Below are 14,998 nucleotides of genomic sequence, written 5' to 3'. Positions count from 1 at the left end.
CATCCCAACAGAAATTTAACAGAACTTTTCACTAATACACCTTAATCTTGACAGTCCAATTTTCCTCTCAGAACACCCTGAATTCCCAGAGATGGCTTCTAAATATGGAGCCTCTGTGTACTCAAAGGAGCTTTGCACCACTGAGAGTAGCTTTGGGGGTGCTGGGGAAAACAGAGGAAGCCTTGAAATGGGCTGCTTAGAAACAAGAATGCAAAGTCCCCCTCAAGCCTTGCAGGCTTCAAGCACTATATATCCCTTACCCTGACCGTACTTGCAGCCAAGTGGAATGATTTGTTTGTGAAACAACGAATAGTAGATGACTACCATTTTAGTGGTAAATTTTCATTTGTGATTCCAGGGGCTGTGCGAAATAAAACACCCTTATTTCTTCCCGTAATTGAAGGCAAATTGCTTCTGGAATTTCTTCTGAGAAAGACCATCTAGGAACACTGATTTGACATACTAGTCTGTGAAATAAAACCTTTTTTTTTAATGTTTATTTTTTATTTTTGAGAGAGAGAGTGAGCAGGGGACGGACAGAGAGAGAAAGAGACAGAGGATCCAAGGTGGGCTCTGCGCTGACAGCAGAAAGCCCAATGCAGGGCTTAAACTCATGAACCGAACCATGAGGTAATGACCTGAGCTGAAGTTGGACTGAGCCAGCCAGACTGTGAAATAAAACATTTAATGAATGCACTTTCGTAGGGAAAAGCACTGTTTCTATGACGGTTATTTTTATTTCTGAAGTATGTTCTTAACTGATTAAGTTTTTGCTTTCAAAAACCGATGCTGAAGTATATCATGATGTTTAAGCTTGCCTCAGAAGCTCAGAAAATAAAAATCTGCCTATTCTATCTGATTTCACATCTATCTTATTTATTAATTTTTTTTAAGTAAGCTTTGTGCCCAGTGTAGGGCTTGAACTCACAACCCTGAGATTAAGAGTCACATGCTCTAGGGGCGCCTGGGTGGCTCAGTCGGTTAAGCGGCCGACTTTGGCTCAGGTCATGATCTCACGGTCGGTGAGTTCGAGCCCCACCTCGGGCTCTGTGCTGACAGCTCAGAGCCTGGAGCCTGTTTCAGATTCTGTGTCTCCCTCTTTCTGACCCTCCCCCGTTCATGCTCTGTCTCTCTCCATCTCAAAAATAAATAAACGTTAAAAAAAAAAAATTAAAAAAAAAAAAAAGAGTCACATGCTCTAGCGACTGAGCCAGCCAGGCACCCCTGATTCTACATCTATTTTAGTTAAAATAGCAGTTAATTTCTTTTTTTTAGTATCGGTTATGTCTGAAAGCAATCATTAGTGTCACAATAACAACTTATTAATAAATTTCAATAAGCAATGTAAATGCATTAAATAGTAATGATTGGAAAGAAGAGGAACTTAAATTTATGCTTACAAAATTTAGAAAGAGAAATATCTTAAAAATTAGTAATTTTAACAGGGTGCCTGGAGGGCTCAGTTGGTTAAGTGTCCGACTCTTGGGTTTGGCTCAGGTCATGATCTCATGGTTCATGAGTTAGATTCTCTGCCTCTCTCTCTCTCTCTCTCTCTCTCTGCCCCTCCCCTGCTCACTCTATCTCTCTCTCAAAATAAATAAATAAACATTTAAAAAATAGTAATTTTAAGATTAGAGAAGGATTTAAATTGGCCAGGAGAACAAAGCATTTTCAAAACTCTCAACTACTTAAGAAATCTCCATGATAAATCAGTGATATGCTACTTGCATATCAATATAGCTGTTTATTAAATCTCTCAGTGATATTACAGAAAATATTTGGTTAACCCATTTTTTATACCTTAAATAAATCACAGTATCCACTTAGAAATAAAAGTACTCATTTACATTTTAGAAAATTACTAGGTGTCTACCACATTTCAGGTGCTGTTCTAAATCCTGAGACATCAGTGAGCACAATGCTTATAATCCCTGTTCCAGTGGAACTAACATCCATCCAATGGGTGGGAGCTGGGAGGGGTGGGAGGACAGAAAATAAACAAGGCAGCAAATAATTCAATAATGTCAGACAGGTAATGGGCTAGAAACAAAATGAAACTGAGTAATGGATAGAAAGTGGAGGGGGGTAAGTTGCTGAAGGGAAATTAACATCACTGTCTCTGCAGTGGGGACTGAACTGAGATATCTGCGGGAAATTACAAATCCAAGGTAAGTACAAATCCGAGGAAATTACAGGTAAACCTATCTGTAGACCACTAGTACATAGGAATAAAAATCTAACACATGTGGGGCACCTCTGTAGCTCAGTTGGTTGAACGCCCGACTTCCGCTCAGGTCGTGATCTCATGGTTGGTGGTTTCGAGCCCCGTGTTGGGTTCTGTGCTTTGCATCCTCTGCCCCCTCTCGCTCTGCCCCTCCCCTGCTCATGTGCTCTCTCTCTCTCTCAAAAATAAATAAACATAAAAAAAATCTAACACATTAAAAAACAGACCTTCTTCTAACATTTGCAGGGTCCAGGGCAACAATATAAATGAATGCTCACATACCACGTCTTAACATTTAGAAGTTGTAACTCAAGATAACAAGGCAGTAAAGGAAATGTATTCCACACTCACACCTTGACAATATCACCGCACCAGAATGTGATGGTATGAGCAAAGCCTGCCTTCGGCTCTTAACTTATTCCCCTCCTCCTACTTTTGGACTCGAGTCTATACTGCAAGGAACCTTATACACCCACATGTGGACTCTTTGTGTTTAACTTCTTGGAAATATTCAAGAAGTTGTTGGACGGTTTCTACAACATCATAATTTTTAGTTTTCCACAAATTTCTTTGGCAATTAATTCCTATCTCCATCCATACCTTAAGTATTTTATTCCTTAAGGCTCTGTTTTTGAGTCCTATTCTTTCCCATTTTACACATCTTCCCTAGATGACCTATTCATTTCCATGACTTAAATTATTGTCAGCAGGCCAGTTACTGTCTCCCTCGTGCCGTGTTTTTCTCTAAGACTGTCTGTTTGATAATTACACTCAGAAGTCTCTCCTAGCTCAACATGTCTGAAATTGATTGTATTCTTTTCTCCCCCAACCTTGTTCCAGTCTTCTCTGCTTCAGTAAATAGCACCCTCCCATCTGAGTTGCACAAGTGAGAAATTTGGGAGTCGTTCTTTACACTGCCCTTTTCTTTACCTCTTTCCTCCACATCCAGTCAGTCACTAATTACAACAATTCCATTTCCTCAGTATCTTTTTAAAAATTTTTTAACGAAGGGGCGCCTGGGTGGCGCAGTCGGTTAAGCGTCCGACTTCAGCCAGGTCACGATCTCGCGGTCCGTGAGTTCGAGCCCCGCGTCAGGCTCTGGGCTGACGGCTCGGAGCCTGGAGCCTGTTTCCGATTCTGTGTCTCCCCCTCTCTCTGCCCCTCCCCCGTTCAAGCTCTGTCTCTCTCTGTCCCAAAAATAAATAAACGTTAAAAAATTTTTAACGTTTATTCATTTTTCAGAGATGGAGAGAGACAGGGCATGAGCAGGGGAGGGGCAGAGAGAGAGGGAGACACAGAATCGGAAACAGGCTCCAGGCTCTGAGCTGTCAGCACAGAGCCTGACGCGGGGCTTGAACCCACAGACCGTGAGATCACGACCCTAGCTGAAGTCAGACGCTTAACCGACTGAGCCACCCAGGTGCCCCAGTATCTCTCAAATCTACCCATTTATCTATAACCCCTATGGACACTATATTGTTCAAACCACTGTTTTTTCTTTCTTTCTTTGTTTCTTTCTTAAGAGATAAGTCTTTAGATTAAAAAAAAAATGTTTATTTGTGTTTTTGATAGAGAGAAAGCGTGAGCTGGGGAGGAGCAGACAGAGAAGGAGACACAGAATCCGAAGCAGGCTCCAGGCTCTGAGCTGTCAGCACAGAGCCCGATGCAGGGCTCAAACTCAGAATCTGTGAGGTCATGACCTGAGCCGGAGTGGGATGCCCAACCTACTGAGCCACCCAGGCGCCCCAACTGTGTGTTCTTTATGAACTGACGAAAACTACTCACATCTGAGTAAAGATCTCCTGTACCTTCATCTGGATTCCTTATGTGTGCATGATGGTCTGATGGTAAGACCCCTGGTTATGTCCCTACCACTCTTCCCCACCATAATCAGGGGTGTGGGGAGGGGAGCCACGGAGGACTACATATCTTGCTGGGCTCAGAGCATGATGGTGGAAGATATGGTTTCCCTAGCCATTTTGCCTCTTCAACAACTTTTATCCTGAGTTATTCCTCCTATTATCTCCCTTGCTGCAGACTAATACCAGAAGAGGCATACTGAAAAACAATAGCCTAAAATTAGGGAAGTTCTTGAAAACTTTTGGTAAAGGTTGGGTTAGGACTGTACTTTGTAGATTACTGTAGGTCGGATTTGATAAAGGGATTGCATGTGGGTTGAAGAAGTAGGACAGAGGAGAGAATGACTGAGGGAGGCAGTAGAAATTAAGCCATGGTTTAATCCAGAAGGACGGTAAGTAATGTTACCCAATCAACAGAACTCTTGGCAGCTGACTAGATATGAGGGCAGCCAAAGGTGGGCGGGAGGGAATCTGGATTCCTGGAAGAAGGAAGTGGCTATTAACATAAACAGGGGAGCCTTGGTGGGACTGACCCTGTGGATAATAGTGGACATGTCTTTTAAGTGCGGTGTAACACCTAGTAAAGGTGACCAACAGGCAAGTGGAGGGAGGCTAAGGCTGCAGACATTAAGGCTGGAGTCATCCAGATGGAGGCAAAAATTGAATCTCAAAGGTATGATTATAAATATAGAGAAAAGATCATGGGAAAAACCTGTGTCTAGAAGACAAGAAGTAAAAAGGAAGCTGAAAAAGCACAGGTATTCAGAGAGAGAGGAGGACCAAGAAAGTGATGTGATGGGAAAAAATTAGTACTAAGAAAAGCTGTCTAGGACTGGTAACTCCAATGTTGACAGGGCCTGATGCAAAGGCCCAGGAATTATCATCAAAACTTATAAAGCACTATGGGCGAGACACTTTTGTGAGTGCTGTTATTATAGGTAGGTATTAACTCATTTAATCCACCGAAAAGCCCTGAGGTAGGAATAGATATATTCCCATTTTACAGATGAAGAAACAGACCCCATGTCAAGACTCAATACCTAACTTAACTGCAGTTTCATTCTCCATCCCACTCCCCGGATGTGAACTTCAACCAGCCACATTGGAATTTCTCGGTCAACCCCTTACCCTTTGGCAGGGATGCATTGCCTAAAACAATGCAATCCTTGGTAATAAATTGCTTTTATGCCCTCTCTCTACCTTAAAAACAAACAAACAACCCAAAGCCTTTTCTGCAGCTCAGCAGAGCTCCTTTTGATTTGCTAGATGGGCGCTGCCCCACTCAGGAATCCTTCAGTAAAGCCAATTTGATCAATTACTCACTTGAATTTTTGTTATTTAATAGTGACTAGTGTAGGCTTAAGACACAAATGAGTGGCACAGGCAGGACTTAAACTCAAGCCGTCTATTCCACAGCCCCTGCTCACAAGTGCTGTGCAGTATGATACCATACATCTTCGCTAATGAAGAGGAAAAGCATCCCTTCACTCAGACTCGTGGTTATTGGAGGCGGAAAGCACCATCTATTCCAACACTTTCCTCTTAAGCCCGGGAAAGGGCCATGCACAGAGGGGGTGTTCCCTGCGAGACAACGACCGGCCCAGCAGGTCAGAGGCCAGCAAGCCTCGCTGTCCGAGTTTCCCAACACGCAGGTGCCTGAGCCTCCGGGGAGTAAGGAGGAAGGGAGGAGCGCTCGCCCAGGCCCCGCCCCGCCTCGCCGTGCGCAGCGGAGCGCCCCGCCTTGCAGTCTCGCTGAAGTGCCGCAACCATGGGGACAGCGGCAGGCGGTAAAGCGTACTTCCAGAGGGGCAGTCTGTTGTGGTTCACCGTCATCATCCTTTCATTTGGGTATTACACGGTAAGGGCAGCGGCCGCCCTGAGCCGTCCGAAGAGCGGAGCAAGCGCTCCTCCAAGCGCAGGACCCGGGCCAGCCGGGCCGGAGGGGTCGCGCAGGCGCAATAAGGCTCGGAGCCCCGGGGGCGGGGACCGGGCCCGGGAAAGAAGACGCAGGCGCACTCGTGTGCCCGCGCCTCTCCCGGGTTCTCGCGGTCCTGAGAAACCTGCTACCCAGGCTTTGTCGGGATGGGGGCGGGGGCGGGGATGGTTCCCCCTCCCACGATTCAGTGTGTAGATCTTTCAAGATGGTGGTGACGAAGTCCGAGGCCGGCAGGGCTGCTTCTGGCTACTTCCGTCGAGCCAGACGTTTGCCCTCGCTGGTCACCGTCCTGGCACTGGGCTATTTCGCGGTGAGGAGTAGGGAGGGGTGGTGCATCTTTTTGGGCCCTCCAGGCCCTCGTAGGGCGAGGGGAGCTCAGGCAGCGAGGTCTCGCGCTTGCGCGTCCGGCGGTTGCCTAGGTTACTGTCGTAAGCGGAAGGTAGGTGGGCTCACGGGACGGTTTCTACTCCACCCGTCCCTCCTTTGCGTCCTCTCGCCTCCACACTTACTGCGGCATAACCGGGTGTGAGTAGAGTTCGCCGAGGAGGAATTCACGTTGACAGGCTGCCGTAGGCCTGCCGGCTCAGAATAGGGCTTCCGAAGCAGAATGTTTGAGGCAGTTAGAATTGTTTGGAAAACGGGGATAAACCTAAAGAAGGGATAGACAGGATATAAATGTTATGGCATAGATGTGGTATCAGGAAGAAGGGATCTCTGCTGAGAGAGGAGCGACTTTTGTCTGGCTGACAGTTCGTTTAAAGGATAATAGGAAAGATGCCTGGAAAAGTAGCGTGGGGACTAGGTTGGTATAATTTTGAAGAGAGGGAAATCTATTTGGATCTTGACGGGGAGATCCTTGGACACTGGGGCTTAGAAGTGTGTTGTCCTGTCCACAGTGTTGTTTGTTGTCAAATCTGAGCTCCTTGACTCTGATTTCCTCATATGTAAAATGGAGGGATTGAACCGAAATTCTGCAAAGGTGCATTTCTGTTCTATGGTTCTGCATTCCTGACTAGTTAGAAAAATAGATGGAGGAAAGCGCTGGGGACCTCAAATTGGGATATTATGGGGCTGGCAGGTGCTGCCCCTTCCATTCCCTTTGGTTTTGGAAGGTGCAGTAATATTTTAAGCTTTATTTAAATTTTAGATGTGTTACAACATAATGGGAGAGGTAGGCCTGCTCTTGCCTGAGATCTGAATGAGACAATAACGTTTTGGACCTGTTGGCATTTAATTATTCTCAGAAAAATCCGGCAGAGGTTACAACATAGAGATTAAAGGAAAGTCGATCAGATTACACAAACCTAATGTGATTAGGTAGTTGGTGTTAGCACTTCACAAACTTGACTCACATATTGACTCACATATTTTTCAGCTCTGAGGTGGATCATTCCCAGTTTTAGAGGTAGGAAGAGTGAAAGAAGTGAAGGAATTCTAAGTTAAATGGGGGTTTGGTTCAAGCTGTAGCTTCTGTCGTAAAGAAGCTACCAAGGACGCGGAAACTTAAACATTTATTAGTAACCTGTATAAAAATAATGTTTTGGGAGGAATTCATTAAGAATAGGAGTCATCGGGGCGCCTGGGTGGCGCAGTCGGTTAAGCGTCCGACTTCAGCCAGGTCACGATCTCGCGGTCCGTGAGTTCGAGCCCCGCGTCAGGCTCTGGGCTGATGGCTCGGAGCCTGGAGCCTGTTTCGTCCCCAATCTCTCTGCCCCTCCCGCGTTCATGCTCTGTCTCTCTCTGTCCTAAAAATAAATAAACGTTGAAAAAAAAAAAAAAAAAAAAAAAGAATAGGAGTCATCCAGCCTGGACACTGAGTCTGATAATCACACAGCTTCCTTGTCATAAATCTCCCAACCAGGTAACTTTTAGGAAATATTAAGTGGAGGGGCACCTGGGTGGCTCAGTCAGTTAAGTGTCTGACTGTTGATGTAGGCTCAGGTCCTGATCTCACAGTTTTGTGAGTTCGAGCCCCACATCGGGCTCTGTGCTGACAGTGTGGAGCCTGCTTGGGATTCTCCCTCACTCTCTGCCCCTCCCCTACTTGCACTGTCTTCTCTTTCTCTTAAATAAATAAAACTTCAAAAAAAAAAAAAAAAAGAAAACAAGTGGAGAATGGAAACCCAAATGACTTAATTCAGAGTTTCTTTGGTCTTTAGTTGTTTTTGTAGAATTATTTCATAGTTTCTTTGAAAAATAAACCTGTGCTGATTTCAGCACTCTAATAGGTTTTCTGTGCCTCTGATTCTCTTTCAGTGGGTTGTCTTCTGGCCTCAGAGTATTCCTTACCAGAGCCTAGGGCCGCTGGGCCTCTTCACTCAGTACTTGGTGGACCGTCATCACACCCTCCTGCGCAGTGGGTAAGGAGAGCTCTGGAAGTGGAGTGTGGCCAGCTCCAGCCCTGCCGAAGACCTGGAAGGCCTGCACTTGCCTTTAGATATCTAAGAGTGTTGCTGGTTCACATTAAGGCACCTTTCTTTTTGAGGTTTCTGTGTTAGATTTCATCAGCAGATAACCATCACCTTAAGCAAGGCTGACTTTTGTTTCAGGTATTGGCTGGCCTGGCTGATTCACGTGGGAGAGGCCTTATATGCCATGGTTTTGTGCAAGTAAGTGTTGGGGTTTTTTTTGTTTGTTTATTTTTTGCAAGTAACTGTTTTTAATAGGTCTTTATCATTTTTCTCTTGGTATCTAATGTAAGTTAAATGTAGCCACATTTAAATAATTCATGCCTTTGTAGGCCAAGAGCATTCTCAGTGTAGGGTTGAATCACCATGCCTAATACTGAGCCTAGCCCAGAGGGAGTACTCAGTAAATATTTAACAAATGGATTCATTTCGTTTGTGTTGGCTAGTCAATTAATGAGCTATTTAATTTAGATGGTTTTTCTCATTAAAAAAAAAAAAATTCTCTGAATAGCCCCAACTAGAACAGAAGATTTGGAGTTTGCTTTCTAGTTTGAAAAAGAGCCAAGTTAGGGGACCCTGGGTGGCCCAGTTGGTTGTGCATCTGACTTCGGCTCAGGTCATGATCTCACAGTTCTTGGGTTCGAGCCCTGCGTCGGGCTCTGTGCTGACAGCTCAGAGCCTGGAGGCTGCTATAGGTTCTGTGTCTCCCTCTCTCTCTGCCCCTTCCCCTATTTGTGCTCTTGTCTTTCTTTCTCTCTCTCATAAATAAACACTAAAAAAAAATTTTTTTTAATAAAAAAAGAAAACGAGCCAAGTTATGGACATAGGCCATCAATTCTCAGATTCTCAGTCCTAGTTTCATGACTGAATCACCTGAGGAGTTTTCTCAGAATACACATGTCTGGTTTCCAGACCCAGAGATCCTGATTTGGTAGGCCTTGCTTCAGAAATGAGAATATGTTCTTTGTTTTCAAGCTCCACAAATAATTGTGGGTTAATTCTGCAAGTTAAAAAAAAAAAAAAAAAAAAAGTCTCTGAACTAGACCCTGCTCAGCAGATGCCAGCCTAAGTTAATACTATGTGAGCGTATTTGGAAAGATTCTCTTTCCATTAGTACTTTACGTAAGCGTGTAGAGACAGCATGCTGTCATGAAGCAATGGTTACCGTCATGCCAAATTTACTTTGCAATTAATTTGCATCTGGTCGAGATGAACTATCACCTCTATTGTATTCTAAAGGTGAGAACTAAGATACTTTATAACAACTATCTTTTAATAATAAAAGTAATTAATATTTATTGGGTGCACACTCTGCCAGACCCCTGTTAAGTGCTTCAAATAGATTATGTCACTCTGTCTTCTGATTTATGAAACAAACTGGGCGCTCTAGGAGAGGAGCAGAAAGCTGCTTTATTCTTTCTCACCCCTCTCCAGTGACACTCACCCTATGGGTTATTGTCTGCCTCCCACTGGACCGTGGATGAAATCTAAAGTGGTTCCGTAGGTTTTCCAGTCACTCTCTGATGTAATCCAGTCTAGTCCAGGCCATTTATTAAAACGATGAAACTGTTAACCAAAGTCAAAAGTGTCTGTTCTCATCCAGCTGGGGCTCAGGAGGCTGCCCTGGGGAAGAGAGTGTAGTTAGTGTCTTCTCGCTCGGGCCACCTCTTTTTCCTATTTGTTAGCGACAGCTGCTTGTGGCCCACCAGGGTGGGAGTAAGTTTGGGGAAACAGGGCACGGTCCGCCTTGTGGTCAGGCAGCTGGGGGCTGTGGATGTTGCATGCCCGGTGGTGGCTCGTTTTCTCCGGCGGAGGCCCAGTGGATTTTTGAGAAAGCAGCCATCACTGGGGATCAGTCTCCCTTCTGCATTTCCCTTGATGGTTCCTTCCGCTGCCTCCTCCAGCCTGCCGCCTGCAGTGTCCCTTCAGGATCTGTGGTTGAGGGGAAGTTTTCTTTTACTGAGATCTCTTCTACCCTTCAATTAGGGCCTCTGGGCCAGGGTCCCTTTTCAGCCCACCCACGCCTGTGGCCTTCCACCAGATCTGGATGGCTCACAGTAACAGCTTCCTTGTCCTCCCAGTGGGGTAATCTGCAGATACATGCACTTCCCACTGCAGTCATGTATGTTTGGTCTCCCATCAGGCAAGCTTTACCTGAGTCTTAACTTTAGAGTCAGATATTAATCTCTTTCCCTAAATTCCAGGGGACTCGGGTCAGGCTCTCCAAGTGGGTCTGTTGAAGCTGTTCTTTGAGTCTGACTTGTGACGGGAAATGCCGCAGCACTTGGCCCCTTCAGCGTTGCATTGAAATCTTAGCTTGGAGGCGTGTGGTCTAACCCCTCGAATTTACAGTGTTGGAGTATTTGACGCCTGTTCTGTTATGGGCATTTGGAGCCTCTAGTGAAAACCAAAAGACTCAAATTTAACATCCTGCTATCCAAGTTTTTGAAGGGTAGAGGAAGTGCAGGCATAGAGAGGTGAGGTCACTCATTATGTTCTTGAAGTTATTTCTTTATGGTGTCACATGTTGCGGTATATCATTAGTCACTGTACATCAGAATAAATATTCCATTTGAATTGTGAATGAATGAATGAATGAATTTAAGTGAATGTATTTTTGTAACCTCCCAAATCACACTATCAAGCCATGAAAAGGAATTGGTGAATCCTTTTTAACCAGAGAAAAGATTGGTCTATGTGTTTGACTTCGTAGCCACCATAATATATATAAATGTAGATATCAACTCTTCCGTAACTTTCCATTGTCGCATATGCCTATTTTCATGTCTACACCTATAAATTTACCTCATTCATTTTATTAGTGCATAGTATTCTGTTACATGGCTGTGCCTCACTGTATTTCACAAATCCCCCCTCTGATGGACTTTGAAGTCTCTAGTTTTTTATTATTATAAATAATACTGCATGAACATGAATTCCTCATATATCCTGGCCCTTGTGTTGTTGCTGATTAAAGGGAAAGCTTTCAAATTTTGCACCGTTTTTTCTAGAGTCACGTAGACCTCCTCTATTAGAGTAAGGAAGTTCCATCCTGTTTCTAAGTTAGCTGAGAACTTGTATTCAGAATGGATGTTGTCATTTCTCAGATGCTTCTGCATGTATCCAGATGATCGTAGGATTTTTCTCCTTTAATCTGTTAGTGTGGAAAACGATATCATTTCTACGTATACTGTTCTAAGTTAGAAGTCATCCACATAAGACTTATTTATATACAGATGAGACCGGCAAGCCATTCACTCCCATTAGGCCATTTTCTTTTGAGCTCTGTTTCAAGCAGTTTAGTTTGCAGCCGGGTGTTTATTATTTCTGTGAGCCAGGCTTTTGACTAAGCACTGTGTGTATGTTATCTCCTAAATCATCCCCAAACTTGCTGGGATAAATACTGATACTTCTGTTTTTCAGAGGAGGACACGGAGTCTAAGAGAGGAGTGGCTTGCCCAGCCGTCACAGCTGGTAGTTGGCCAAGCTAGGATTTACATCTGGTCTACCTTCAAAACTCTTCCTCTGAAGGCATCCCAGTGCTTTTTAACCCTCCGCTCATCGAAGTCACAGGAGAAACTTTTTTTTTTTTTAATGTTTTTAAACATTTACTTATTATTGAGAGACAGGGGAGGGGCAGAGAGAGAGGGAGACACAGAATCCAAAGCAGGTTCCAGGCTCTGAGCTGTCAGCACAGATCCCGACACGGGGCTCAAACTCTCAAACCGCAAGATCATGACCTGAGTGGAAGTCAGACGCTTAACCGACTGAGCCAGTCAGGTGCCCCGAGAAACAGTTTCAGAATTCCATGTCCTAGGCAGTAGCCAGACTGCATCTGAGGGAAGAGTGTACCATCCTGAATGCACAAGAAAAATGAAAATAAATGAACTAACCATGCGAGTTAAGAAACTAGAGGAAAATGGCAAAAATAAACCTAATGAAAGTAGATAGATAGAAGGAATATATATATATTTTTAAAGTTTTTTTACTTATTTTGAGAGAGAGAGTAGGAGGAACAGATAGAGAGGGAGAGAGAATCCCAGGCAGGCTCCATGCTGTCAGCGCAAAGCCTGATGTGGGGCTTGAACTCATTACCTGAGCCGAGATCAAGAGTTGGACACCCAACCGACTGAGCCACCCAGGCGCCCCTAGAAGGAATACATTTTTTAAGAAAATGGAAGGCTAGGGGCACCTGGGTGGCCCAGTTGATTAAGCGTCCGACTTCGACCCAGGTCATGATCTCATGGTTCGTGGGTTTGAGCCCCACGTCGGGTTCTGTGCTGCCAGCTTGGAGCCTGGAGCCTGCTTTGGATTCTGTGTCTCCCTCCCTCTCTGCCCCTCGCCTGCTTGTGCTCTGTATCTCTTTCTCTCAAAAATAAATAAACCTTAAAAATTTTTTTAATAAATAATTAAAAAAATAAAAAATGGAAGACTCACTCTTATGAAACCATAACATAAAAATTCTGGTGGTTAAGTTTCTCTTTTTTCTTTTTTCTTTTTTTTTTTTAGGTCTAAAGGCATCACGGACGGTCGGGCTCAAGTGCTCTGGTTCCTACAAACTTTCCTCTTTGGGGTGGCATCTCTCTCCATCTTAATTGCTTACAGACCAAAACGCCAAAAACAAACTTAAGGAAGATATTCAAATGCTTTCTCTACACTTTTGGCCTTCCACTTCACTGTTTTGGGGGCAAGGAAGATGCTGACTTTACTTGATCTTTCTACTTTCCAGAAGTTGGAGACCGTCTAGTTATTCATTATTCTTTCATATGCTCTGGTTGAGCTTGACTGGATGACAAGAAAGGATTTAAGCTTCCCAGTTCTGTAGACAGACTATTAGGCCGAGGGTTTCCAGCTACCTTCTTGAGGTCGTTGGCAGTGCTGGTGCTCATTCTGTTGTCTGGTTTAAGCTGTGCACCAGAATTGTCTGGTGGTATAATTTTGCTCCCACCTTCTCAGTAAACCCCATCTCAGCTCTCTTTTCCGCCAGTTTTTTCCACCTTTCTGAACCAAGACAGAGTGACATTTCCACGACACCTCAATTCCACACACGGTAGGCATCTGTGAGGCAGGATCTCATCTTGAACTTCCTTTTCTCACACCACCAAGAAAAGATCAGAAAGATGAGCAGGTGCATGGAATGGGCCAGGCCGAGCAGTAACATAGAGGCACAGAGGACACGCTGAGTACCAAGAGGAGAGGATTGGGGGACGCCTTCCCTGATCCTGCCAGCCCGAAGCCGTCCTTCCCTCCACGCGGCCTCTAGGACATAGCACTCTGTGGTGTGCAAGGGTCTGAAGGCCACTGCTGGATTGCTCCTTCCGTGCAGGATCACATCTCAGACAGATTTATTTTTGTTTCAGCACCTGGCCCATTGCTTTGCACACAGGTGTCCTACCAGCGTTTTCCGAACAAAGGACAGAAACTGATGTAACTTTCCACGTGTTCAGTGTCATTCCAGTTGTTCTATGAAAACTGCAGAACCCACTCGGTGTATTCTCTTCTCAGAGAGAAGCACAGGACTGCCCTTGGCCGGTAGCGCCACCTTTCTGTGGGTTCCCCATTAGGAAACCTGTATCTTTTTCTTAGTCATTTTCTCCAGACTCTAACATCTCCCTCCTGCTCTGGCTTACCCTAACACAGATGTTCCTGAGCTAGAGATTCTAACTGGAAGCTAACGACTACCTCTCCCATTCACCTGATTAGACCTTTTTACTACTGACTGGTCAGGGCAGAAGGGTCACTGACTCTGTCCCCTGACCTTGGCCAGAATGGCTCAGTCACCTAGGAGCCATTCAGATTCCTTCCCAGGAGGATCTGTTCCCCAGGGACTAGACCTTATTTTCCTTCTATGATGCAGGAGGGCATGTTACCTGTTTTAAGCAAACGTTTATGAGAGGCAGCCCGCTCACCCCTAAAGAGGCCCCAAGTAAAAGTACAACCCTGAGAGATGATGGACTGTGAATTGTTTCTGGTGGTGATCACTTTCTACAACTAAATCTCAGTCTTTCCAGTTTCTCTGGTGGCGAAGGGGTTGCCTTTTGGTGAAGAGACAGATTTTTAATCATAGAGTTAAACATCATGGAAATCCAACCCAGATTTTTTAAACACATGGCCCTGTCAAAAGAGAAATAGTAATGACAATATTACAGTAATGGTGACAGCAACGATATGGCAGATCATTGAATAAAATGCATTAACTTGAATAAATGCTGTGAATTGCCTTTTCTATTCAAATACTTTTTTGTATGTCAGTTTCATTATTGTCGCACATTTGATTTTACTCTTTTCTAGGTAGACTATTATGGAACTGTTCGTACAGTTCAGATATTGAGGCTTTTTTTCCATGGATAAAGAAACGTAGAGGGGCGCCTGGGTGGCTCAGTGGGTTAAGCGTCCGACTTCAGCTCAGGTCATGATCTCACGGTTTGCGAGTTCAAGCCCGGCGTTGGGCTCTGTGCTGACAGCCCAGAGCCTGGAGCCCGCTTCAGATTCTGTCTCCCTCTCTCTCTGCCCCTCCCATGCTCATGTTGTCTCTGTCTCTCAATAATAAATAAACGTTTAAAAAAAAAAA

The 14,998-nt window shown here is 44.7% G+C and overlaps 1 protein-coding gene across 1 annotated transcript; it reads left to right on the top strand.

The window, feature by feature from the left end:
* The first annotated feature begins 5,783 nt into the window (after nucleotides 1-5,783).
* On the top strand, nucleotides 5,784-14,630 carry TMEM254 (transmembrane protein 254). Its single transcript, XM_003994095.6, has 4 exons — nucleotides 5,784-5,941; nucleotides 8,276-8,379; nucleotides 8,569-8,628; nucleotides 12,937-14,630. The coding sequence occupies exons 1-4, from the start codon at nucleotides 5,852-5,854 to the stop codon at nucleotides 13,055-13,057; spliced, it is 375 nt and encodes a 124-aa protein (XP_003994144.2). The 5' UTR covers nucleotides 5,784-5,851; the 3' UTR covers nucleotides 13,058-14,630.
* The last annotated feature ends 368 nt before the right edge of the window (nucleotides 14,631-14,998 follow it).

This window comes from Felis catus, chromosome D2, assembly GCF_018350175.1.
Source record: "Felis catus isolate Fca126 chromosome D2, F.catus_Fca126_mat1.0, whole genome shotgun sequence".
Classification (NCBI taxonomy): Eukaryota; Metazoa; Chordata; class Mammalia; order Carnivora; family Felidae; genus Felis; species Felis catus.
The sequence above is the reverse complement of the archived record's forward strand: the minus strand, read 5'-3'. Positions and strand labels throughout refer to the sequence as shown.